The sequence below is a fragment of the Crocuta crocuta genome, unplaced genomic scaffold, assembly GCF_008692635.1.
Source record: "Crocuta crocuta isolate KB4526 unplaced genomic scaffold, BGI_CrCroc_1.0 scaffold133, whole genome shotgun sequence".
In the NCBI taxonomy this organism is placed as follows: domain Eukaryota; kingdom Metazoa; phylum Chordata; class Mammalia; order Carnivora; family Hyaenidae; genus Crocuta; species Crocuta crocuta.
This window is the reverse complement of record NW_027529438.1, coordinates 5,991,244-6,018,408: the sequence shown is the minus strand read 5'-3', so window position 1 is coordinate 6,018,408 and position 27,165 is coordinate 5,991,244. Positions and strand designations below refer to the sequence as shown.

Below are 27,165 nucleotides of genomic sequence, written 5' to 3'. Positions count from 1 at the left end.
CACAGCCTGCTGAGGATTCTCTATGTCTCTCTCTCTGTCTCTCTCTCTGCCCCTCCCCTACTCTCCCGTTCTTAAAATAAATAAATAAACTTTAAAAATTATTTAATGGTCACCCTTTCAGAAGTTGAAACCGAGGTTTTTAAAACAAAAGAATATACAAGTATATATTCTATTAACCATTAGAGCAAAGGCATTATCACCCATCATGCAGAAAACTTCACTGTGCACTTAGGAAAGAATGGATATGAGAAAGGCAAGTAATGTCTTAGCATTAGTATGAAACCCACAAAACCACAAGTGGAGAATCACTACTCTAAAATAAACACACATACACACAACTCCCCTATAATATAACCTACAGAACTATAGCTACTCAATTAATATGGAGAAAAAAATGGAATCACGCATGAAAACTTAATCCAAAGACAGTGGAAACTGATGGACAAAGAGAAACAAATAGCAAGATGCTAGATTTAAGCTTAACCATACTGATAATTGCTTTAACTGTAAATGGTCCAAACAATCCCATTAACAGGGAGAGATTACCAGATTGCATACCATAAAATCAAAGCTTAACTATATGCTGTCTATAAGAAATCTGCTTTATATAAAGTAACAGAGTGTAAGCAAAGATAGAGACATACATATTGTGTAAAGATGAATCAAAGACAGCTGGTGTGACACTATTAAAGTCACACTGAGTAGGCTTCAGGGCATGACCAGGGGTATGGAGAGCTATACCATAATGTTAAAGATTTAAATTCATCAAGAAGACACGACAAACCTAAATATACATGCACACAATTAACACAGCTTCAAAATACATGAAACAGAAACTGATAGAACTGAAAGACATAGATAAGATCCACAATTACAATTGGAGATTTTGAGAAAAAAAATAAGGCGAATCACTATAGTAAAATAGCAACCACGAATAAATCACTGCTGAGATCTGACTTTTTGCAACGTGAATTTTAAACTATACTTTTGATAACGGGATGGTGGCTGGCAACAATTTATTCTTTTTCTTGGCCACAATTTATTCTTGAATCAAGGGAGGAACAATCCCAGTGTAATCTACTGTTGCTTGTAACATACTTGGAAATTGATGCTTGGTTTTGAACATCGTATTTAAGCAGTACCGTTTTCTGAAGACCGGAGACCAGGAGGAAGGTACATACCGAAAGGATACAAAGTAAGGGATTTAAATAAATGGTGCTATTTACCATCAAGACTATAAGACACTGAGAACCTTCACAGGTTCTTTTTTTTTTTTTTAAATTTCTGAGACAGAAAGAGAGAGAGAGAGAGACCGCATGAGCAGGGGAGGGTCAGAGAAAGAGGGAGACACAGAATCCGAAGACAGGCTGCAGGTTCTGAGCTAGCTGTCAGCACAGAGCCCAACGTGGGGCTCGAACCCACGAACTGTGAGATCATGACCTGAGCCAAAGTCGGATGCTTAACCAACTGAGTCACCCAGGTGCCCGAACCTTCACAGGTTATTAAGGGACTTAAGGGAAGTCTTCACAGGTCTGGAAGTTCCCAAGTGGGAAAAGGGGGTGATTTGTTTTTGGGGCTTTAGAACTTCAATTCTAAATTCTGTAACTTCTACAGAAGAGTATATTGGTTATTGGCTTAAAGTATTTTATTTAACGATTTTGGCTTAACTGAAAAACAGAAATGACTGGTTTGTGAGGTAGGAGAGTTCCTATTATTGGAATACATAAGCAACATTGTGTCATCATTGTACTTGTCAGAAATGCCCAAGGCAACTTTCTGCACTGAAGGAGAAGGTGGATCATACATAGTTTTAAATACCCATGAAGCCCTAAAATTGAACAATCTTCTTCCCTTAAGTTTAGCATGGTGATGGTTGGCCAATTCAGCCTGAACCATACATACCTTCCTCTACCATTTTGTTTCCCCTCTCCGTTATCATTCGGATGTGGGGCTCATGACTGGCAATGTCATCCTGGATAATTTGGTGTCTGTTCAGAAGTTTCTTAGAGGCAATCAGGTCCTTGCCTACAAAGAAAAATAATTTCAAGGCCTGGTGTTGTTCTAGTGTATGGAATAAAAAGAGACTACTCGACTTTTCATAACTCTTGGACCTACAAGTTCTTCCTTCTGAGGTTGTGATCACTGAGTGCACTTTCTGAACTTTATACCATTTGCCTGAATTAACTATCCTCAGTGTTGCTTTTTCCCTTGCTTCTTTGTAATAGGAAAATTCAATTCCTTATTTTACAAAAGATAATAAATGAGTCACTATTCTGTTCGGAAGATAAGTAGAAAGGCAAGTAACTCTTCAGATAAAACTTCCAACATCATGCAACCAATGGTCTTTCTTCATATTACTTTCTTTTTTTAAAATATAATTTATTGTCAAATTAGCTTCCATACAACACCCAGTGCTCTTCCCAAAAAGTACCCTCGTCAATGCCCATCACCTGCTTTCCCCTCTCTCCCACCCCCATCAACCTTCAGTTAGTTCTCTGTCTTTAAGAGTCTCTTATGATTTGCCTCCCTCCCTCCTCTCTGTAACTTTTTTTCCCCCTTCCCTCCCCCCATGGTCTTCTGTTAAGTTTCTCAAGATCCACGTTCATCATATTACTTTCCAAAAGACAGGATCTTCCACTTACTAATTAATTCTCATGGGTTCAGAACATTATTAAATCTTCTAATTTAGGTTTTATTCACCAAAAAAAAAATGGCATGTTATCTGTTTTGAAGTTTTCTTTGTAAAGATTAAAAATAGCACATAAATGCTTCCCTTGTGGTTAGCATTCACCAGCACCTACTAACTGGTGTGTATTGTTCGTTTTCCTCCATCTTCTAGCTCCCCAGTTCCAGGGGTTGATTTTATTCTCCCTTGTCTCCCATCCACAGGGCCTTCAACATCCCTTTCCTATCCCTTTCCTAAACTTCCCACTAAATGAATTTCCAGAAACTGTGCCCATAGACCCTTCAAAGAGGTCTTTTATCTTCTAGAAGTTTTTCCAGACTGCCATTATTATCAGCTCCTCATAGATGTCCCCTGTACATGGACACTGAGTTTGCCTTCCAACCGTGGCTGGCACTGGCCTGACAGGTCTTGAAGGAAAGGGAAGTCTACTTTCTCTGCTCTTCCATCCCCTGTTATCCTTGTAGTAGCTCCAATCATTACAAAAGGGAGGCACTAACACTACAGACAAAATCACTTGGTACCTCAAACCATGGCTGCTCAGCCAACGACCCTGGCAATAAGTTAGAATAAGTAGCGAAAGCTGAGCACTCCAGCTCTTCCCAGAGGTCTTCAGGTCATGGCACTGTTTGTGTCTTATTCTAAGAGGTAAACTTTTCAGTATGATTAAAAAAAAAAAAAACTCCTATAGAGGACTGGAAAATGTTTTCCTGAGTGTGAGGAGAGCGAGCTGAGAGCAAACTCTGCAGAGAGATCCCAGATCTCTCAAACAGTCTGCACGCCTTGTTCTTTGCCCAAGCTCAGCCTGTTCATGTTCAAGGACTCACCAAGGTAGGTGGAAGCCACTGAGGGCTCTGTCTCTTGGATCCAGGCTTCCTCGTCCTCTGTGTCCCTGCAGAGCTGCAGCAGGTGCAGAAGGTCAATGAGCTTCTTTTTCCGGGTGGCCAGGGGCTCCTTCAGGGCTTCAAACCGGGACACCAGGGACTCCTTCCTTGCTTGTATGTCGCCAGCATTGGGATGGCCTATTTCTTCAAAATAGGCTGCCAGGTCTGTGAGGGTGTCCACCTGATCCTGGGAGAGAGAGAGAGAATGGGTGTCAGGAAATCCCATCATTCGGTAGAAAGGGGAGGGAGTCAGCATGGGGAGGTCACTCCCATAGGTACCACGTGATGACTTCTAACCACATCCATGAGGCAGTGTGGTAGGGCTTGCTATATTGAGGACCATTTCATCACCAAAGAGCTATTTATAGGAAAGTAATTCTTAAACCACATTTCAGAAGGACTGAATATGTATAGAGTGTGCCAAGAAGATCAGGGAACCCACAATAATCAGAGCCTTAACTGTTGGGGAGTGTTAATAAATTGTGGCCCCAAAGAAAGCAGAGGGAGAGTTTCTCTCTCAGCTCCCCTTTCACCCTCTTTCTCTCCCTTTAACCTGAGCTGCAGCTGTAACTAACACGGAACTTCCCACGCTCAACTTTGTTGTGCAGCAGGAATAATGCCCAAGGGATGATATGTGAGGCTTCCAAAAGGAATGCCACTATTTTTGTTACTTTATTTCACCCCTGACCTCCAGAGCAATTTAAGAGTCTGGGTTTGTTTCATGTTTTCTTTTCTTGTAGATTACCCTGCCTTTACTATTTAACCCAAAGAGCAGACATCATCAAAGTGTATTTTAATAAGACAGATCAGTAGGACTTTCTAAGGAACAACAGGGTCATTTTAAAATACAAGCTAGGACCCCTCAGATATGAAAGTGAGTCAGCTAGAAGTGTGTTCTCCACTGGGTTCTCTGGAAAATCACACAGTGTCTACACTCTAACAACTTAGTGGATAAGCTTAAGTCCCAGTCTGGTGGGATGTCCCTGAAACTAAGAGCCTACACATCTGCATCATAGCCCTCACCCCACTGCCAATGTTCTCTGTGACCTCATGGAAGTCATGTCGCTGCTATGGGTGTCAGTGTTCTTAACTAAAAAATAAAGAAGTGGGATTGAAGATATTTTCAAACTTTGAATCATGGAGTACTGGAACAGGAAGAGGCAATGTTGTCCAAACCTTCTTGTACAGGTGAGTCAGGTGAAAAGACACACCAAAGGTGACCTAACTAGTAAGTGATGAGCTGGAATATGAAGCTCAGGTTTTGGGGAGGGACAGTGTGATGCCAAAGGTGGGAGAGTCCACAAAGCTACACCAGCCACGGGGTTCTGACAGAGGCCATGGGCACCAGGGACAATGGCTACATTAGAGAAGGTCTTAGGAAGGGGCAGCTGACCACCTAAACCTTTGGAATCTTTACCTTTGGTTTCTTGCTTTCTCTTTCAAGAGTTACTTATCATAAGTGTGCTTGAAGCCTGTAGGGGTGCCCTGGCCTCCAAAGAGCTGGTGACCGACCTGGCGAGGGGTCACAGCGGACTCCAGGAGGGTGTGTTTCCGGAGCAGGTTTTGGATGTCTGCCAGGCCTTTCCCATAGTCCTCGGACGTGGCCTGCTCCTCCACCTTGTCCAGCCAGTGCTCCAGATCCGCTGCGTTGTTCCTGAATTGTAGCTCCTGGTTAGCTTCATGCAGCTGTGTCCCTGGAAGAAGACATTCGGAATGAGACAGGCGCCATTGCTCTTTCTTGTTACACAATAGCACACCTTCCATCAACATAAGGAGAAACACAGTATTTTGATATTCTAATAAGAAAATATATATATATACCCATCTCACGTGTGATTATACAAAAAAAAAAATCACCTTGAATTTGTAGATTTCGGATGGCATTTGTTTTTACGTAGAGTAGCATTCATTCTCAAAACAAAGATAAGCAGCCAGTTTATTCCCTGGTGAGTTACAGTCTCCCTGTATTAAATTTTAACCATCCTGGGTATTTTCCTATGACATTTGTTACTCTCTAACGAGACCTCCTTTTCAAAGAGATTCAAACCCAAATATCGCATTTCCCAAGAGAAGTATAAAATTGGGAGTGGTTCCATTTAAAAGATGGAGGTGCCTCTTTTTTTTTTTTTTTTTTTAAATAAATGTCTGCCTCAGAACATTGCCAGGCCTTCTCAGTCCCCATCATGAGCCATGCCTCATAATTTTCTCTTCCAGAAAATGGCTTGACTATCCACACTGTTCTCAGCTAAGCTCTTCATTCTTTGGCCTTATGACAATTATTTGCATTATATCTGTGAGGCAATTAATGTGTCTCCTGATGGTAGGGAATAGTAGTGATGTCTTACTGTTACTGTTGGGTGGGATTTTTTCTTAAACCCCAAATCAGGATACTACACAACAGAGTCAGCATGGATGATCTCTTCTATAACTAGGGCAGAGCCGTGTCTATAGACAGAGTCTGCATCTAACAAGGAGAATAATGACGGGAAAACCTCATTATTTGTGTTAATTACTACACCTGACTGATTTTCTAGAGGGAGGAAGTTAACGGTAAGTAGAGATTATTCAAGTAGACATGTGGGGATTTGTTTTTAAGAGCTTGCAGCTGAGCCTGAACTCTCTCAAAGAGGGGGAAAAAGCAAGTTGTCAAGCCTTATTTATAAGAATAAATTTAGAAGGAATATCAGCTGCGGTGCTGACAGTCTTAATGTCTAATTGAATAGCCTGGGTCATAATATCTTGTCTCATCTATAGAACCCAAATATGTGAAACCTAATTTAAGGACTCTAGTTTTAGGTGCATAGCCAATTTGCTGGATTCATGGATCCAGGATATTTATTCGGGAGAAAGAAGAAAAAAAGTGGGAGCAAAGTGAAGAAAACAAAAGTAATTTCACTTAAACGTACATACATGAAGAAAACATAAAGTTGCCCATTTTTAATCCTGTGATAACTTTAGGTTGGATTATAAACCCCCCTCGATCAATACAGGAAGAAATGAGTGGTGTTCCTTCTCAGAGTGGTCACAGAACAATTCAAGGTGGTGAAGATGAAAATGGCAGTTTTCAGAATCTAGGAATTAGCCGTTCACCAAAACCTCTGCTTCTAACCTTTCTGCTCCATAGCCTCCAGCAACTCCTTCCAGAGGCCGACAACCTCAGCCACACGAGCAGCCACCTTGTTGGAGGCATAGTGATCAGCCTCAATCATTTCCTGGCCAGTTTTCTCCAGCGTATTGAGCAGCCGTTGATTATCTTTCAATTCATTTTTAAAGTCTTCCTGCTTTTTAACCCGGCTCTTCAAGTTCTGAGTATCCTGAGACAAGACCAAAAACAAGGAGGCTGTTAATCTGAAGAATGGACAGCAGGGATTTTGAGGATAGGGGTTCCTTGTCACTATAAGTACAACTGCATTAAGGAAAGGACACAAGGGAACAGTGGTAGTCCAAGTACCGAGCCAGAGAATGTTAGCAAACTCATGTGGCCGTTCCGTCTATCCACACGGCACACGATAGACTAATCGATTCTTGCATGTATTTCTACAGAGTGTAGATAGTTCCTGAAGATCATTTTGAATAAGGCACCCCATGCAACTATGAACAATCAGAGAGCTGTCATGAAAGATGACAATGTTTTTCTCATTCCTGTCTTGATACTTGAACCATTCACCCCTTGGCCCCATCTGGAGAAGATCTGTTTACCCTCCGTTCCCTGGAGCTACAGGTCCTCTAAAGAACACAGATTATTGAATCTCACAAAATGGAAGGTACAGATAAGATGCTCATAGTTCTATAAAGATACAGAAACAAGAGGATCAGGTATACATTGAAGACCAAATGAAGTCAAGAAAAGTAAATATTATGAATAGATATTGGCCTAGAAATTAAGAGACTAATTCTAGCCTTGACTGTAAATGTGAATGTTTATGAATATGTATACATGTACATAATAGTTTATATTACATGACACTTAGAAGTGAAAGGAATGCATTTTACACAACCCCAAGGTAGAGAAATCTATGGTTCCGAGGTAGCTCAAGAATTCCCCTAGGTCATGTACACCAAGACAGAACAGGGAGAGAATTTAAACCCAGGTTCACCTTCTCCAGAATTCATGCTTCTAATGCTTCTTTTAAACTGCCTTCTAAATAACTGGTTAACTTTGGGCAATTGACTTTCCAATTCAAATGCTTGGTTTCTCATCAATAAAGATAAGGAGCTGTTCCCTTCTAGATACAAAACTGTGTAACTCTATTACATCAGACCTTGAGGTTACATTTGGGTTCCTAGTAGCTTTCAATAAATGTGAACATCCACCGGGATTGGACAGAGAGCGTTCCTATTCTAAGGGTGCCAAGCAGAGTAGCAGAGGGGGTCAAGGGACAAGAAGCAGCCAAATGAAAAAACAGTCCCTCCCTTTCCCCATTAGTTACAGAACTTGAGAAGCTGAGCCAGAGAAGAGGTGGGAGACAGCAGGGCATGGGAGATCCAGAAGTTGGAGTCTTGGCTTCCAGTTGAACACCATGTCTTGAGAGACTTAGGGTCCTCCTCTGTAAAGGAGGCTTGCCCACTGAACACTACCATCCTTTCCACTCTAAGACCTCTGTCCCCCAGATTCAGCCCTGATGAGTGTGTCCTGGGTCTGAAAACCCTGCTTACCTTGTAGTCTTCATCGTCTGCCAGCTTTTTCTTCTTGTTGATCCAGTTCTTTAGGTCATCTGAGTCCTCATACAGTTTCTGCAGAAGCCACGAATCCTCCAGGAGTTTGCGCCTCCTGGCAGCCCGGGCACGTAGGGCATCCCGCCGGGACAAGAGCTGCAAAAGCCATGACCAGGTGCGAGGTCAGCAAAGCCAAATACGGACACATCAGATTCACTGTCCATCTCGGTGCCCATGCCCCGCCACCCCCCCTGGCCCCTTGGCACAGGCGGGCAGACGTGCATCTGCGGCCTTGGACATACGCTATCTCGGAGAGCAGCGATCTTCTCGGAGTCATAATGGTCATTGTCGATCAGCTTGGTGGCAGTGCTCTCTAAGGTCTGAAAAACAAAACCAATAAACACTGGAGTGGTTTTTCTCCAGGGGTCCCTGAGTCAGTGGCCAGCGTTTGGCTAACTGTGTCGAGAGGAAGCCTGCAAGTGTGGGAAGAGAACAAGTTTCAGGGTCGGAGATCTGGGTCCTAGTTCTGACTTCTGTCACAAGTTATAATTCAAAAATGCATATCTGGCAAATTAATTACCTTCTTTATTCCATAATATTTTAAAAGTCTAGGTTATAGTATATGAATTTTTATATCACTTGAAGGTGAATAGCTGATCTGTTCTTAAATTTTCAGGAGGAAAGACTGTGGATATTGTCAAATCTAGGGGCCAGTGCTTGCTCTCTTTCTCTCTCTCTTTCCCTCTATCTGTTATGTATATTTATATCTACACCTGTATCTCTAGCTATGTGGAAACAAGTATCTGAAATGTTTACTCATATTCATTCATTAATTCCCCAGATTTTTAGAACTCAAAATGGGTTAAGTGATCAGAAATAGGAAAATAATCTAAAATAAATGATAGCTTTGGGGCAGCTGAGTGGCTCAGTCAGCTAAGCGTCCAACTTCAGCTCAGGTCACGATCCCACAGTTTGTGGGTTCTGCACTGACAGCTCAGAATCCGCTTGGGATTCTCTCTCTCATCCTCTCTCTCTCTGCCTCTCTCTCTCTCTAAGATAAATAAACATTTAAAAATGATCGCATTTTAAAAAGAATAAATTATTTTTGCTTTTACCAATGACAATCAACAGAGTAATCCTATGGATTGATAAGGGACATAGTAATCTCCATATTGACTGAAGATTGATGGACTGGCTTGAAATTTTATTGTGAGGGTTGTTGCTGCTGGTGATGGTCCTATATGCAGACATGTGTGAGTTAAAAGCCAGCACCAGCCTAGGAGACAACCAAAGACATATGGTACATTGGACCAATAAAATCTTCCTACACTTGTCTGAGCCTTGTTTATATGTTGACCAGTTTCTGGGACGTTGTAAGGTAGGGCTGACAGGAAAACTGTGGTCGCATTAGATGAGAAACACAAAGCTGAGGATATACAGGAAAAGAATAGATGTTACTTAGGCATCTAGATTTTACTAGAGAAAACTAAATGGAGATGCTCTTGGAGAAGATAAAACTAAATAAGTAATACATTATAAGTAAACTGTCTCTCAAACTTCTAAGTAATGATTCTCTATCAGATATGGATCCAATAATAACCATTTACACTGCAGATAAAATAAGACAGTCATGCAATTCATCAGAAAATGCAAATGGCTACAAGTCTTTAAAAACTTTCTAAATACGTTTTGTGGAATAAATAATGTGATGACAAAAATGGGTATGATTACTTTTCTGGATGTTTTCTCTTCTAAAAATGGCCCTTGTGTTATGTCTGGCAGTGACAAGTGGTCCTCTCTGAGGATGGGCACGGTCTGATGACCCAAATAAACATGGAGGCCGTGCCCACACCAGGGGCCCACTTCTTACTGTGATCTTCTCCTCCTGGGCGTTAAAGGCTCTCTCAAAGTCATCATGCTTCTGCAGAAGAATATCCACACTGCCCAGGGAGTTCCCCAGGTCCTCGTTTTCCAGGAAGGCCTATAGGAGACAGAGAGACACATCTCACTTCTTCATCACTGCTGAGAACCATGGCCTTTGCAACATCTCTGACATAAGAACTAAGGACAGAAAGGAGGCAGTGGGAGAGCAAGGTGGGATTAACACATGGCAGGATGGCGTTTAGCGACCAACCTCGAACAGCAGGAACTTCAGATCCCTTCCCAATCCTCCGGCACCACTTTACCAACTTTTCTCTAGGTCCATCCACATAGAATCCTTCCAGCCAATTGAGGCACCATTCTGAAACCCCAACACTGCCTCAGGAGGACCACTCACTTCCTTCAGGAAATCTCTGGTTAACCCTGACTCATCACAACTTTCTATTCCTGACCCCCTAGCAATTTGATATGCAGTTGGCCTTATGTTGAGTTGCAGTGAATGCCCCTCTGCTGGGTATGTAGGTAGTTTTCTAGGCTTCTGTTCATGAGGGAATTGTAAGAGCCTCACGGAAAGGGCCACTCTCTTCTTCCCCTCATGGATTACTCTCCAGGTCCTAGGACAGCCCCCAGCCCTCAGTAGCGGTCATGAGGGTGCCGATGGTAGTCCTGTGGTAAAAGGGCCCTCCTGTTACCTCTTGTCTGCTCATCCAGCTGTCCACCTGCTCACTGTCACGATAGAAGAGGTGCAAGTACAAGCACTGCTCATACTGATGTTGCCGCTGGTCCCACAGCTCCCGCAGGGCGGCCCAGTCGTTGGCCAGTATTGTCATCTTTGGAAAAGGGGAGACAACATGAGCATCCAATCAATGCAAGGCCTTTGGAAGGGCACACAAATGAACAAAATGAACAAGAAGCAGGCTTTACTCTGAAGACTTCAATGTCTAGGTGAACAACGTAGCATGGAAAATAGGGCAAATGCCATAACAGAGGCACAACAATACCCTTGATACGTAGAAATGAAGAAGAGATGACTTCCGATTGGAAGAAGCAGGGAATGAAGTGTGGCAGGTATTGTACCAAACAGGGATTTAAAGGGTGGGGTGGGGAACGGGATCATAGGAGGGCTACTGCAAGAGCATCATTTCTCCAAGTAATTGTTAGATAGCACATAGATAGTACAGTGCTCCAGAGCCAAGTGCAGTGTCTAAAAAGGTGGAAACTTAAGGAAGGTGAAGTTTATACAGCACTCAAATGAACATTCTGAGAGGTATGCATTCTCTCCTGAAAGCAAACAAACCCCCAAGAAAAGAGAAAGCTGACATTCTCAAACCCATAAGAGCCTTTGTTTCCTGATCACACATCTGCGCAAAGAATTCCAGTTTATCAGCAACGCTGCCGTGTTAATTCCAGCAAAAAGGCAGCAGAGATTTCTCAGAATCCCAGGATAATAGATACATTTGCAAGAATCTAGGTTTCCTTTGGCAGAAAATGGTTAAAAAATATACGTTCATCTTTTTAATTTTTCCCATAGAGTCCTGGGTGAATTCAAAATATGGCAGTCTCAACCCCACTCATCCCCCAGCACTGGAGGCTGTGATTGGAATCTAATAAAATGCAAAGAGCCTGCAAATCTTATTTTAGTTATCAACCCAAGGAGTTCCTGTGACTCTGCGTCTGAAGCAAAATCTCTCAGGGATCAGGGAGTTGAGGTGAGTCCTCGTGATTCAGGAGATGAGGGTCATGGCAAACCTGATTATTCAGTGGGTGGGATTCTGACTGTTTAAAGCTTTCTTGCTATTTAATGTCGATTTGAGAAGCCCAGGTATAGGAAAATCAATGCGATTTGAGACTGTAGAGAGGAGAGGAGAAAGCCAACCATGTGCCAGGCACCTTAGGGAATCCAAAGATGAGTAGGTACGGTCCTCAGAGAATTTATAATCTAGAGGTGAGAGTAGAAAAACAATAAAAAAAGAGCATGTCTGACAAGGCCAAGATGGTGCAGAGGTTTTGAATTAGGTAGAAGGCAGGTTGATGAAATTAGGTAGGTTCAGGAAATAAAGATTCAGAGGTGAGGAAGCACCCATCGCATCTTGAGAATTTCAAATAACTCAATTTAGCTAAAGCAATATGTGAAGGAAGCAGTGTGAAACTTGGGGTCAATATTGAGATGTCAATATGACTTCCACTCTTTTCCTGTTCAGAGATTATCATACTAGTATGAGATTAAGTGAGGCTAACTATGTATCATAATTTCACACCCTGTTAAAGTGGATTACCTTTTCCCGAACTTCATCAGAGGCTTCATGACCAAGGTCCAGCAGATCCCGACCGGTCTCATCAGCAGATTGGAATCGGTCATCATAAGAGTCAATCTCGTGCTAGGGCCACAAGATGAAATGCCTTCAAATGCAGCAAGAAACCTTCTGGGGGGCTTGGCACCTCCCTCTTCCCCCTCCCAGGGAGGCTTTTCTTATCTACCTTGTGCTGCCCATGCCTGTCCAGTAGAGCCTCCCCGCCAGCCACATCTGTGGGCAGCTCGTCAGCATTGATGAGTGAAGTCTTCTCCTTCATCCAGCCCGAGAGCTCCTCATAGTCAGATAAGAAGCGCTGATACCTGCAGGAAAGGTAAGGTAAAGAGCGGGAAAGAGAAACCAGGTAGGTGTAAGTGGACTTGGAGCCTAGAGTTAGGGTCGGAGTGAGCTGAGATGGGCAATGTGCTCCTCACCCTAATCCTCGCCCGCCCCCGCCTCCCAACTCCCCTGATGTGCTTCCTGTTCCCTTAGTGGTGAGGACTGTCCTTCACTCCAAGCTGCAGACACCAGGGGATGGGTGTGTCAATGTGTGATGAATCGCAGGGGCATTGCTCGAAGCAACATCCCAACGTCACACCTACCCGAGAAGCACTTGAACTAAAGTACTGCCAATGAGGCCACTGTATCAGCCATGACATATAAATAACAGGAAGCACCTGGTAGGAAAGGGGCAGAGCTGGGGCTAGGAGCCCTCGTGTACCGTAGCTCACTCTGGACCCTATTAATAAACACAAAACCACTAAAACAATTACTTAGTTAAACAGTTAAATGCTCACCAGTTAATTTGGGATCATAAAAGTAAGATAAACACCGTCTTCTGGGTTTTAATGACACACTATAAAAATTAACTACCGAAATGATGCCCAGCTTTTCGGCAAGCTAACCCCCATCGCATTCAGGATATAATTCTAGATTTATTTTTTACTCCCTTCCACCTGGAAGTTTATTTTGGTGCCTCAGGATTTTGGTGTTTCTTCAGCTGCTTTTCCAGGTCCTTGGGCGACTTGCTAGCCTCCCACACGTGTGCAAGTGAAGGAAGGCACATGGGGTGCCATGAGGGGAGGTGCCATTCTGTCACGTCACACTACAGAGGACTCCTCCAAACAAACAAAGCTTCTTTTGCCTCAACCATTGAGGAGGCAGGAGGGCTGGTTCCCTCATTATGTTGTCTCATCCACTCTTAATTTCTGCTTTTGATGTTATACCCAAACACTATAGAGATAGAGCAAGAGAGAGGAGGGGTTTCCCACCAATAAGAAGCTTGCAGCTTTGCATATCTTCTGGTCGCCACGGTACGAATGTGCTCCCAGTTGGAGAGCAGATCCTCTTTCATCTGTTGGATCTGAGCTGCATCTGAAGGGTGGGAAAGCATCAGCTTGTCTGCTTTGGCACACAACTCCTTTACCTTTGGGATGAAAAAGAAACCCAGTGGGCAATCCAAGCACTCTGATTTGTCCTGGCAAAGTTTTATGGGAGAGAGCTGACAAAGCAGCCACATGAGCCCTAATAGATTAATACGTTTACATTGATTCTTTTATGTTACTATGTGAATGTACTATAACAGCATTAGTAATTGACTGACCACGTTTGTTTCTTATTGTGCTTAACACTTTACATGCTTTTGCTTGCTTTAGAGTCTTTTAAAAATGATACTCAGAGGTAGAAACTGTTCATAATCCCCTTTTATATGAAAACCAGGAGCAAGGTTTAGACCCCAGGCTGTCCTTCACACCCTCTATACTGTTTCCATAAATATCATTGTAGAAATAAGACATGTTTGCCCAGGAGAATTTCTGCCACGAATTCCAGCAATGCCAGGCTATTCTGAGCACAATTACCAAGAAGCAGAACCACTGGCCCTCCTACACTGTTGGTGGAAATGTAAACTAGGAATGTAAACTGGAAAACAGTATGGAGGTTCCTCAAAAAATTAACAATAGAACTCCCCTATGAGCCAGCAATAGCACTGCTAGGAATTGACCCAAGGGATACAGGAGTGCTGATGCACAGGGGCACATGGACCCCAATGTTCATAGCAGCACTTTCAACAATAGCTAAAACATGGAAGGAGCCTAAGTGTCCATCAACGGACAAATGGATCAAGAAGATGTGGTTTATCTATACCATGGAATACTATACAGCAATGAGAAAGAATGAAATCTGGCCATTTGTAGCAAAGTGGATGGAACTCGAGGGTGTTATGCTAAGTGAAATAAGTCAGGCAGAGAAGGATAGATACCATATGTTTTCACTCATAAGTGGAACAGGAGAGACTTAACAGAGGACCATGGAGGAGGAAAAGGGGGGGAAAACAGTTAAGAGGGAGGGAGGCAAACCATAAGAGACTCTTAAATATAAAGAACAAACTGAGAGTGGCTGGAGGGGCGGTGGGTGGGGGGATGGGCTAAATGGGTGATGGGCATTAAGGAGGGCACATGTTGGGTGAGCGCTGGGTGCGACATGTGAGTGACCAGTCAGTGGGTTCTACTCCTAAACCCAATACTATACTGTATGTTAATTAACTTGAAGTTTTTAAAAATAACTTTTTTTTTAATGTTTTATTTATTTCTAGGAGAGAGAGAGAGAGACAGCGTGAGCAGGGGAGGGTCAGAGAGAGAGGGAGTCACAGACTGAAACAGGCTCCAGGCTCTGAGCTGGCTGTCAGCACAAAGCCCGACGCGGGGCTCAAACCCACGAACCGCGAGATCATGACCTAAGCGAAAGTCAGACGCTTAACCGACTAAGCCACCCAGGCACCCCAAAAATAACTTTTTTTAAAAAAGAAAAAGAGAACCCAAAGGTGGGCCTAATAACATGCCCCAGGGTGTCTCTGAGTTTATTATAGAAGAACAAGAAGAAACAACTTCAATTATTGACTGAGTCCAGGAGAAAAAGAAACAGGGTTCAGCTGCAACTGACAAGTGTGGTTTAATGAGAAAGGAAAGATTCTCTGGCTGCAGGTACAGAGTGAGATTACCTCATCCTTGGAGGTAGATTTTTTTTGTTTGTTTTTAAATCATGAAATTCATTCCCCAAAAGCACACAAGAGTATATAAAACATCTATGTATCTTTAAAGAAAAATAAAGGACATCCAATATCCATGTATAGGTTATGAACAAGAATGAGAAGAAGATGCAGGGCCAAGGAATTTCTCCTTCGTTGAAATAGTGAATTTACTGTGCCCTCTGGAGGCAAGATGGCCACCAAATGCCTCTTCTAGTGCAGGAGGCCAGCCGTTCTTCCAGCAGTGGCTTACCTTGTCCTGCATCACCGCAAGGTTCCTCTCAAGGCCCTTGTGACTGTGAAACAGCGCCTCAGAGCTAATGAGGTCTTTGCCATAGTCCTCAGAGGTGAGTTGAGGTTCCTTCTCCTTGATCCACTGGATGGCTTCCGTCACGTCCCTGCCGGACAGCCACATGAGCTCCGACAAAGAAAATGGCAGGAATTCCAGGGCAAACAACACACACAGCCAACACCACGCTGGTTCACTCAGCTAGTAATTACCTTGAATTCCTACCAACTATCAAATAGTAATGCAAAGAGTTCTTGCTTTTAATGGTTTCCATGACATGTAGAGGCCTGGGCATCTACCTGGTCATTGGGCCTCTGGATATACTTCCCATATCTGGGTCAGCTCTTAATGAGTCTTTCTTCTTCCCAACTCACCCCTCCACTCCCATCCAGTTCCTGATAACGCTTTCCTTGCTTTTGCAGCCTTTCCATTGCTAACTGTGGGCTAGTTGTATTGCTTTGGGCTCCTGTCATCACACACTTGGCTATGAAGTGGGTTGCAGTTGTCTTAACTGTGCTCTCCCTTGCTGCCTTAAAGGCAAGCACATGATTTCCTTTGATTTGAGGTACTGGCCAGTAATTGCTGACCGTAGACAGAGGCTAGCACAGTTATAGATGTGGCACTGTTGTAGAAATTCCCATAAAATGTGGGCCAAGTTCATACCTTTTGAATCGCTGGAGGTCTGCAGCATTGGCCAATGTTTCCTGTCGCTGCCCAGCCAGAGTGAGAAGACGGTCCCAGGCAGTATTCACCTCATCCTGCTTTAGCTTAATCAAAGGCAGTTCAGGATGGCTTTCCTGTGGGAGGAGACCAGTGCTGGCATTAGGCAAAGGTGGGATTATTCCAAAAATCATTTGACATTCTCATTGCACACTAGTCTGTGCTTTGCCAGGCATAGAGAGTGACCATTTAGCCAGATACCAATCTTCACCTTAGCCCTGCGCCCTTGCTTTAACCCGACCCACATTATCAAATCTAAAAGCCAACCCGCCAGATACTGTCTCTTTCACTCATAGCACCCTATTAATACAGATTGCCCATCCGTGGTGTTATTTTCAGAATTCCACCTTGTTGGTGCCTGCTAAGTTTCCCCCACCCCCAAATCCTGAAAAGCAAGGAAGAAAAAGTCCCTTCTGTGAAATATGACGTTATTTTCCAAAACTCTTCTACTGTGGTTCTGAACTCCTCTGGGGTCCTGATGCCTTTGAGAAGCTAATGAGAGATTATACAGAATTATACACGCATGTATACACATTTAATTTTGCAAAGAAACTTCATAGATTGTTGCAAACCATCTGAAGCAAGGAGATTTATGAATGCTACATTAAGTTAATAGCATCAGCCTATTTTGACACTTGGCAATTTCAAATAACTCCCATGTGCCTGTCTTTCTGCTCCTCCTGTCCCTGTCTCTTCATAGTTCCATTTCCAATTCTGAAGCTTCTCCAGACAGAATGTTCTACATTCTCCTTCCCAGATGTATGGCCCTTTCTGTTTGGAGCTGTGTGGGTCCCGGTCCAAAAGAGCAAAGGACACGCTGTCTGCTGGGTTGATCCTTCCCATGGGAGGTTAGATAAATTGCCATGCTATTTTGCCATGAAGCCCACCTTTCAAGATGTGAAGTCCATTTCCTCATTCTTTGGATCTGGGTTGGCCTCTGACTTGCCTACCATAGAATGTGCCAGAAATGATATGAGCTCCTGCACTTTTCAGCTTCTGTTCTTACCTTTTGGAACATTGACACATAAAAAGGCATGCTCTACTGGAAAATGAAAGACCATATGAAGAAAGGCCTCATTATTCTCACCAAGACCACCAAAATGGGAGCAAGGCCATTTTAAACCCTCCACCCCCAACTGAGCCACCAAATAACTGCAGCCACTTAAGAAACCCAGGTGGGATCAGGAACATTGCTTAGCTGAACAGCTGAACCACTGAATCCAGAAGAATAAAGTGGTTGTCGTTTTCAGTTTTGTGTTGGTTTGAGAGAGAGCAGTGAATAGCTTAGAAACTTCCACAACAAGACAAAGGTGGCAGAAAGAGAAAATTTAGAGACTGTTGGAAACATGACCTGGAAAAAAATTCAGAGGGAAGTTCTTTCCCCACTCTGGTACCCATTCATCCTGAAATCTCAGTTCCGTTAGTATAGAAGGATTGTTACCATTCCGGAGATGCAGTGAGGATGAAACCATATGGGAAAGCACAACAGACAACACTTCGAGTTTCTAATTTCTTTACATCCACATAAAATTTCCTTTATATACAAATAAAATCAGACTGGCTTCCTAATTTTCTTACACATCCTACGGTTATTTAGCCCCGCACTAAATTGTCTACTCTGATATCAAAAACTTATTTAAATATTTTCTTAAGTAAATGAAAGTAAATATACCTCCCTTTCCCTTCCCCCACTCACAAGAATCATGTATAATGACATCATCTATATTACAATAGCCCATCATTATTTTACACTCTTTGCTACTTTACTTGGATTCTTCTTCATGAGGAAAGGGTGCCACGTAAAAGCGAGTGGTTGACTGATTGGTGCTCTGCACAGGATCTACCTGGCTGTGGGTCTAATTCTTCTGTAAACATGCACAAGCACACCCACAGGCATGAACACATACACTCCCCCTCCCACTCACACCTCTACTTGCACAGGCTGGCAAGGGAAGGACCCAGACAGGAGAGGAAGCCGTCTTGGACCTGTTACTACAAGGACACGCAGCCTTGTTCTCTCCCAATGCCCCATGTCCTTGACATCCCACCTACTGATGGCCGGCAGGTTTTGGCTATCAGAAGCTCTTCCCTGCATTGACCCTTTGCTCCCCACCTCACCTCAGCACTCTTGTTGGCATACTGGTTCATCCCATCCACTTTTCTTTGCTGAGTTGCCAGGTCCGTCTGGAACTCCTCAAACTTCTTATGCAGGACCTCTGTGCGCTCCCAGTCCTCACCCAGCTCCACTGAGGTCACGAGAGCCTCCTGTGCACCAGGAAAGTCTGTCAAGCCACCAGCAAATATTTTGGAAGTCCTGCAGTTCAAATGCCCAAAATCATTACCCACACTCCCAGGAAATCTCAAGGAGAGATTGGTGGAACCTGGGAGAGGCCTTGAGGAAAGAGCCAGAAGCAGGAGTGTATGTCTGGAAGGGGCACTCTGGCCCAGGGGACCGCACCCTTTGGGGTAATCCTCCAGAAAGACCAGGGACGATGTTGGCCATGGCTCCCGGAGGCACCCTTTGTACTTCGGAACTTGAGAAATAAATTAGTCCTGCGTCTACTCAATTCAACACACTGAGTGTTCACAAAAGGGCTGCACTAAGCACTTGCTTGGGTGTATCTTCAGTCCTAACTACAGGATCATTCTTTCAGCGTCTAGAAAAATAGCTCCAGGTTCTGATAGGCAGCCCTTAGGGAAGGAGCCGGCAACACTGCCAGCCTGGAACCAGAGTAAGAGCAAAAATTTAGGAGAGGGAGCTAAGAGTCACGGAAAGTAGACGGAGACTGTCCTAGAGCATTTCCCCCCACACCGCAATGTCAGCAGTCTCCAGGATGCCCCTAAATCTTCACCAGAATTCCTTCTCTCCGGGAACAAAGTCCAGGAACAGCCGCCCAGAACCACTTTATGAATAGCTTGCATTCAGTTGCTATGGGCTGCCTGGGAGGCAGACGGGATTTCCTCTGTGTCCTGCGTGGGTCCTACCTTGTCTCCAATCCACTCCAAGATGTCCGCGCACTCTTGCAGGTACTGCTGCAGCCTCAGGGCCCGCAGCAGCAGGGCACCTCTCTCCTGGGTCAGCTCCAGCAGCAGGTCCCACAGCTTGCGCAGCTCTACCAGATGGGCCTTTGGGAGCAGATACAAAACCGCTTAGGGGCCGCACCTGCCGCGGGGCAGCTAGGACAGGTGCAGACTCAGAGACCTGTACTCCAGGGGGCCTGGATGAAAATGTCATTCGTTCATGTGTTACTTGCTCAATAAACCTTTAAAGGAGGAAATCGATATACATGGGAGTAGCTGCTCAGCCAAGCCAAATATGATCTACCATAAGAGAAAAAAATGTAAACATGCTTTGAGGTTTTACAGGATGAAATGATTACCAACAACAAGACAGGATGGAATAAAAATTCATGTAAGAGTGCTCATTGAATTGAACCTTGAGGAACAGATAGGATTTAGAAAGGTCCGTGATAGGCAGAGGGCATTCTAAGTACCAGCAAAGTCAGAGAAGAAATGTAGCATGAACTGTTTGCCAGGGGAGTAAGGGCTACAAGTTTGCTAACTTGTAATGGAAATTAATGGCACCAAAGCATTAAGAGAATTTTTGGACTCTGCAGGTGAAGGCTTTGATGCCAGGATAGATTAGAAGATCATGTATTACATAACTCGTAAAACTAAAGGTATCGTCTATGTCATGTCCTCAAGAATCTTATATTTTTCAACTAGTCCATTGCCTAAGGTAGCACGTGTACCACATTTCTCTCCGAATCCTATAATGGTGCAGTCTTATAGGGTGCGGTGAGTCTGATAGTTGCAAAAATATCTCAAATATTGCTCATATATTGTAATTAATGTAGGGGATCTGTGGCACACAGAGCTGTGAATAATACAAAGATGATTTCACTTTTATACCAATATGTAAGTTTTAAGGTTTTTCTTGTTACAGATTCTTCAATAAGGTTCTTTTCTGATTAAAGTCTGGTTAAAATATGACCTATTTTCTTGATAGTAAAATGGACTAGAATTTATATGCTAAATGTGGAAAGACTAGACCCAATTTTTAAATATGGAAAGTAAATCTGGTCTGACAATTCCAAAACAAAACAAAACAAAAACACTCAATAAGTGAAAGAAAGAAAGAAAGAAAGAGAAAGAAAGAAAGAAAGAAAGAAAGAAAGAAAGAAAGAAAGAAAGAAAGAAAGAAAGAAAGAATCCACTCATACAGAAGAGATCCTGAGTTGACTTTATCAACCAAGCATGTTGGAAGAGTGTGAAAATGAAGTCAGAAAAGAATTGATCCATTAGTAATGGATTCCAAAGTGGTGGTGGTCTTCAGTTCTCAGTGTTCAGGGAGGATTTTCTGAAGACAAGGATTTGGGAAGCAGGTGTAGAGAACCACAATAGTAGTCACAGCATGTGGGCTGTGAAGAGAAGGAGGCATCACTGACAGAGATATTTAGGAGAAGATTCAAATGGCAGAGCAACGCTTGTTTGAAGAGTCTAAGGAACAAGGACCCTGCGGTCACAAAAAAAAAATATTAGAAATGACATTTGGGAGGGGCTCCTGGGTGGCTCAGTTGGTTGAACATCTGACTCCTAATTTAGGCTCAGGTCATGATCCCAGGATCGTAGGATCAAGCCCTGCATTGGGCTCTAAGCTTAGCATGGAGCCTGCTTGGGTTTCTCTGTCTACCTCTGATCTCCCCCACTCACACCCTCTTTCTGTAAAATTTTTAAAAAGCGGGGGGGATAAAATTAAAAAAAAAAACCAGAAATGACATTTGGGAAAGCCAGTTCATCTGGGACATGTGGAACTGGGCTGAAGAAGACTTGATCTTCAGCGAAGTTATCCTGCGGTGGCCAAGGAGGAATGTGATGCTGTCCCAAGATAGCTTTTGTATCATAGCTCTTCTCCCCACCCCAGGGAACAGGAGGACGTCCCCCCATTTTTCCTACACCATCCCAGGACATCCCAGGGCTTCCTACCTAGAAGATCAGAGGCAGAACCCCAGTTCCAAGCCAGCCACATTGAGCTTTATACCTGGCATAGTCAGTGAAAACTGATAACATAATCAACAGCTGGACTCATCTCTTCCAGAGCCATATTGTACAGTTACCTTGGTGTCCTCATGGGCAAAATGCCCCTCGGCAAACCGGGTTTCTCTGATTTCTTCCAGTTCAGGAATGACCCTGGATTTTGCTTGCACTTCTGCCTCGAAGGATTCATGCTTCCGATACTTGCCCTGAAGTTTAGAAATCAGAGGACATGGCTAATGAAGCCTGGCATCCCTGAGCCATAAGGGTGTTCTTCTGTTCCTTTTCTTACTTTTGGGCAGAACTCCTTGCTTCACAACCTAGATTAAGTGGTAACCCATGACCAGGGCTGGAGGAGTCACATCCTACAAGAAATGGTCACTCCAGGCCCACCCAGGCTCAAAGTCAAGGGCCATAGAGAAATGTTTTGTTCCTGTTCCCATTGCCTTTGGGGAGTTTCCAGTAAATACTTTGTTATTTTTAAGTCTCCACTGCCATTGGTGGAAATGAAAAGATGCCCCATATTTGTTCCTCTTCAGAAAAGAGGAAGTAAGTGCTATGGAAAGTTGAATGCAATGAAGAAGATGATTATTACAATAATAGCTTTTTTTTAAACTGAGAGATTTTTGCTTATTAGACTATGTTCTTATTTTCATATATAAGTGGATACACTTAATATATGTCACTTTGTTTTTGATCCAGTGCTTGCTCTCAAGCATCAAGTACCCCTTTTAGGCAAGTTACTCTTTCCCCTGGTCATTACTCTGTCACATGCTATAATACAAGGAGGAGAGGAGCTTCCACCAAAGCTGTCCTCCTGACACCTGTCCTGTGGACTTATCAAGGGCACGAATGGCCCCTTAGGAGAAACCCAGGGAAAAGTCCATTTAACTCCAACCTTCTGAGCAGAGTGAAGGGCAACTGACTCAGAAGCACTGATGTTTCTTTACCTCAAAATATTAAAATTACATAATGCGTCAAAAATTCTTTGAACTCTCAGTCACTGTTTTGCTCGTGGCTTAATTTCAGACTAAGAATACATTCATAGAGGGGTGCCTGGGTGGCTCAGCAGTTAAGTGTCTGACTGTTGGTTTCGGATCAGGTCATGATCTCATGGTTTGCGAGTTCGAGGCCTCCATTGGGCTCGGCACTGTCAGTGCAGAGCCTGCTTGGGATTCTCTCCCTCTCCCTCTCTGCCACCCCCCTCTGTTTCTATCTCAAAAATAAATAAATAAATGTAAAAAAAAAAGAATCCATTCATAGAGTGAGTTTCCTTTGTAAACAAGGCACTGAGGCTTAAGAAATTGAAGACACAGGCAACTTAGAAGCAGAATTATGGTCCCTAATAGGCAGTCTGATCTTTCTCTCACATTATCTCCTTACGGTTAACTAACTATGCACTTATATTACAAGAATGTTACCCTCCCTGGAGATCTCAGAGTCTGCTCTGGGGAAGTCAAATGAACTGAGTACCTGGATGTTAGTAGGGTCTTCATAGCTCTTATCATCTGCAGTCTTGAGTTTCTCCAAGATCCACTTCTCCAGGTCATCTGCATCCCGTCTGAAAACCTGGTAGTGATAGGATTCTTCGAGCTTCTGACCTCTTTCCGCAACCATCTCCTTGAACCTCTGGTACCGAGTCAGCACCTCCTGACGTCTCTCCTGGATTGCCTCTGCTGTTTCCAGCACTTTTGGGCCACTACTCTCCATGGCCTGAAAGTTAAAATTCTTCTCTTACTGGTTCTTAAATCTCTATGATGTCCCTATTATATGTCCCAAGGCCTTTACTCTTGTCGGACTTACATCCGGAATTCTTGAAGCCTGTAAAAGCCTAGTGTTACTAGGGTCTAGCGTATGTAGCTACCCTTTCAGCTAATAATTCCTTAACATTCAGAACATCCTTCCACCTTTTCACATAAATGTGTGCCAACATTTATCACATTCTGTAAATAGAATGAATTTGGGTTACTGATGGAAGACAAGTTTACGTTACCTAAAATCATGTATTTCAGATACATAAAAAAATAAATATAATTTTCTTTTCAAAGGCTAAAAAATGTTGACATAGACTGATCATTCTGAATTTATTTCATGAACAAACATGGCTTGTAGTAAACTTGATGAATGGCATACACAAACATTTGGAGAATTTTTTCACATAGGATATAGATTGCTCATATATGTTTACCTTTTTTATTTGCTTTATTTAAAAACATTACAAATAAAAAGACCAGCATACATTTTATCCAATTATCATACATATCAAATTATTAACATCTCAGTAATTGGCTTTTGCAACATAAAACATTATATTGTTAAACAACATAAGTAGGACCAAACTACTTGGGGCAGTAACTTGCAAAATCTCTATAGGGGTTACCTTCATTCATCTGGATTTGGGCAGTTTCCCCTACCTTATCTCAGTCAGAACACTGAATATCAAGTTTAAACTTTACTCTTCCTCTGAAATATAATTGCTACTCTGTATATGGCTTTTACTAGTTGGGCTACAGATTCAAGTCATTCTATACAAACCAAATCTTTCTTGTGTAGTATTTTTCTCCATATTACCTACTTGTTTTCTACATGGACCCTTGTAAACAGGTCATTGCTAGATTTTCATGCTAGAAGCCACAAGCTTAAGGTCATGATTTAAAGTGGGATACTCACAAGAAGAGAGTCAAAATTAAACTTCTCTACTTCTTAAAGGCCAAGAAACAATTCTTACAGATTCTGTCCAAGATAGCACAGAAAGGTCAAAAGAGACAGCTTTCCCAATTATATCAATGACAGACTGTACTATAAAGAATTCTGTACTCACGGTTTCCTTTGGAAAGCGTTTCACTCTTTGTAAAAGTCAAGAACCTGGCAAGATAAAATGTGTCCCAAAGAGAGAGGAATAGAGAGAAAGAGAGAGAGAATTCACATGGAATTGTTTAGTCTTCTTCAGATAAAGATGAAAGAAATGTGACATATGTGGAAGAGTCAAAAATAAAAAAAAAAAAAAGGGAAAAGAAAAGCCTTGGGCCCAGACTCCCGCCAGCTAGAGTCTATGTTATCTTCAGAAGGCAGGAGACTCATCCAGCTGAGGCAGCTGTTAACTTGTATAGATGCTGGGTGACTCAGCAGTTCAGAGAGACTATAGCTCTAAAAGTTTCTCAGTAGGATTTCATAGGAAATAAAAGTAAGGTTCTTTTCTTTAAATGAAAAATTAGAAAGGAAGAACAGTTATAGATGGGTGCAAGATGGAGAGGCTGTGTTGAAATTCTGTGTCGTTTCTTTGATTCGTCTTAGATTCTCTGTCTGAGAATGGCAAATCAGGATGGAATTCTGGGTGGTCTGGTCTCTGGACTCTGCAGAATTACAAGAACTCAGGGCACACATAGATTCTTGTTCCAGCCTATCTCTAGGGAATACAACTCAAAGCCTTCATGAAAGCCCAGAAGCAGATTTTTAACAGCCTTTAAATCAATAAGCTATCCTAATTCTTGCTGTAGAGCCTGTGCAAAAATAGGATGAGAATTGTATTCCTGGCCTCACAGGCTGGGTTTTTAAAAATCTCATTTAGCTGTTCCCTAAATGGAAGGAACGAAAGAAGCAGGATATGTGTGTGTTCATTTCTATTTCCTGAAGCAAAAATGAGGATACCTCATTTGACAAACTAATAAAATCACAAAATATTTGAGAATGGGACAGAGTTCTAAAATGTGGGGTAAATGTCACCCTGCTTTATGAATTGTTCTTAATGGAGAGTAAAGGAAGCAGAAATCATTCCCCAAAGGCATAGTTCTTTTTGGCAACGTTCCCAAAATGAAACAAACAAAGAGAAAATGCTGTGTTAGCTTCTGACCCTCTTACAACACAGGGGACTGCCTGCAACAGGTATGCAACCCACACTTCATTCCCGGCTGGATCTTACTCGAATAACCAAGCTTTCATGGTCTGTTAGGATAGAGCAAGGTTCTATACCTCTGCTTTCCCTCTTTCCTCTTCTTCAACCAAAACAACTGAGAGAGCTTCAAATTCTCTTCTTGAACGTCTAGTATTATTTTACTCTTCCATATAGCTGCATTCTACTCAAATCAAATAGGGTATTTAAGGCAGGAACACAAATCGTAGTGGATGTGTTATATCACATGCACCAAGGAAGCTCCGACTGGAGGTGAGGTGGACAGACGACATTTAAAAATCTTTATCTAAGAGATAAAAACCACCACCAATTGCCTATCTTAAGGTACATATAATTTATATATTGACATGACTCATTCACATTAATTTCTAACCTTTAGAAGATTCCGTGAAGCAGGTATTATATTCCCCACTTTCATATGAGAACAGATGGTGTCTGAGAGGGATCCCATCCCAATGGCTTATGCTTGCACATAAACAAGGAGTCAAGTCCCCCTGAGGACCACCATCATGCCACCCTGCTCTCCATCTGTTCTAGCCAAGCTTCATCAATATTTCTGGTTGTCGCATTCTGGAATCTTCCCAGCGACAGTGCCAACCACGTGATAACCTTGGGGCCAAAGAAATAACAGGCCCCCATCAGCAGGACTGGTCACCAGGAAATAATAAAACTGGGTAAGAACAATCGCCTTTAGAGCAGGTAGCGATGTGATGTGAAAATGCACAGGAGTCAGGGAAGAGGTTTTAGGTATCAAAATGCAACATTCTTTGACTTCTTCATCACAGCAGCCAGAGGGGCCCATGCTACAAGCTCTGTCCGCGGTCTGGCTGCCAGGGCGGCAGCTACCAGCTATGTTCCTCCCTAGCCCATCTTCTCAGGCCCTCTAGTGGATCAAGCCTCTGCAGTCTCAGAGGACCACCGATGTTGGGGTGAGTATCAGGGTGCCCTTGGGATTGACAGAGAGACATGACCAGAAAATCTTTGATCCTGGTGGCTTAACTCTTGAAACCCCGACCCTTCTTGATCCTTTTATAGCTTTCCAAGAACACCCATCATCTCTGATGACAGACAGACTCTGATTCCAGAACTCAGGTAAAGAACGCAAATAGAGTGGAGGTTTAGAATCGTGTACAATCTTTAAAATTGCGTGTTGCTCTGAATGTGAGTGAGGGCTGAGAAGTTTCAGAGGCAGCTTGAGTGTATCCCAGACAGCTTCCTCAGAGATGAGTCTCACGTTCAGTTGTGCAAGGGCGGGAATAAAGGACAGGGCCCTTGCATGGGTCATGGCTATCAGCTCTGGGCAGATCTGTACTTCACACAGCGGTTTAATCAGCTCTGCCCAGCTTCCCTGGGGCCTCCCCTCTGTTATCAGATCTTTTCCTGGGCCCTGAAGCCCAGAGAGGTGCTCCACACCCCAAATTCTGAGGCCCACAGCACTCAGCGCTCTCCAGCCCACAGAACTAACACCCCTATCATGTTAACTGGATTTTCAGGAGTCCCACTTCCTCAGCTTACTTACCAACAAGGAAAGCTATGTTAATTTTAGTGTAAGTCTAATCTTTTCTTCCATGGGATAAAGGTCATTATTATTTTATCATTTAAACATTTGTATTTTTTTGTTTCTCTGGAATTAGTTCTCATTTTAAAACGTCTCTACTTTTGGGGCACCCGGGTGGCTCAGTCAGTTAAGCGTCCGACTTTAGCTCAGGTCATGATCTCATGGTTCGTGGGTTTGAGCCCTGTGTTGGGCTGTGTGCTGACAGCTCGGAGCCTGGAGCCTGCTTCAGATTCT

The 27,165-nt window shown here is 43.1% G+C and overlaps 1 protein-coding gene across 1 annotated transcript in view; it reads right to left on the bottom strand.

Annotated features, from left to right (window-relative positions):
• The window catches only part of SPTA1 (spectrin alpha, erythrocytic 1), a 63,617-nt gene extending 40,444 nt beyond the window's left edge, over positions 1–23,173 (bottom strand). Inside the window, exons 1-17 of the mRNA XM_077760033.1 lie at positions 22,937–23,173; positions 21,547–21,672; positions 19,415–19,555; positions 18,548–18,694; positions 16,373–16,506; positions 15,674–15,818; positions 13,667–13,821; positions 12,583–12,718; positions 12,381–12,482; positions 10,797–10,934; positions 10,094–10,204; positions 8,526–8,603; positions 8,224–8,379; positions 6,677–6,881; positions 5,080–5,261; positions 3,511–3,754; positions 1,903–2,025 (exon numbers count right to left, since the gene is read on the bottom strand). Of these exons, the coding sequence (XP_077616159.1) occupies positions 1,903–2,025; positions 3,511–3,754; positions 5,080–5,261; positions 6,677–6,881; positions 8,224–8,379; positions 8,526–8,603; positions 10,094–10,204; positions 10,797–10,934; positions 12,381–12,482; positions 12,583–12,718; positions 13,667–13,821; positions 15,674–15,818; positions 16,373–16,506; positions 18,548–18,694; positions 19,415–19,555; positions 21,547–21,672; positions 22,937–23,173 (2,560 nt within the window). The remainder of the gene's footprint in view (positions 1–1,902; positions 2,026–3,510; positions 3,755–5,079; positions 5,262–6,676; positions 6,882–8,223; positions 8,380–8,525; positions 8,604–10,093; positions 10,205–10,796; positions 10,935–12,380; positions 12,483–12,582; positions 12,719–13,666; positions 13,822–15,673; positions 15,819–16,372; positions 16,507–18,547; positions 18,695–19,414; positions 19,556–21,546; positions 21,673–22,936) is intronic.
• Positions 23,174–27,165: the final 3,992 nt, after the last annotated feature.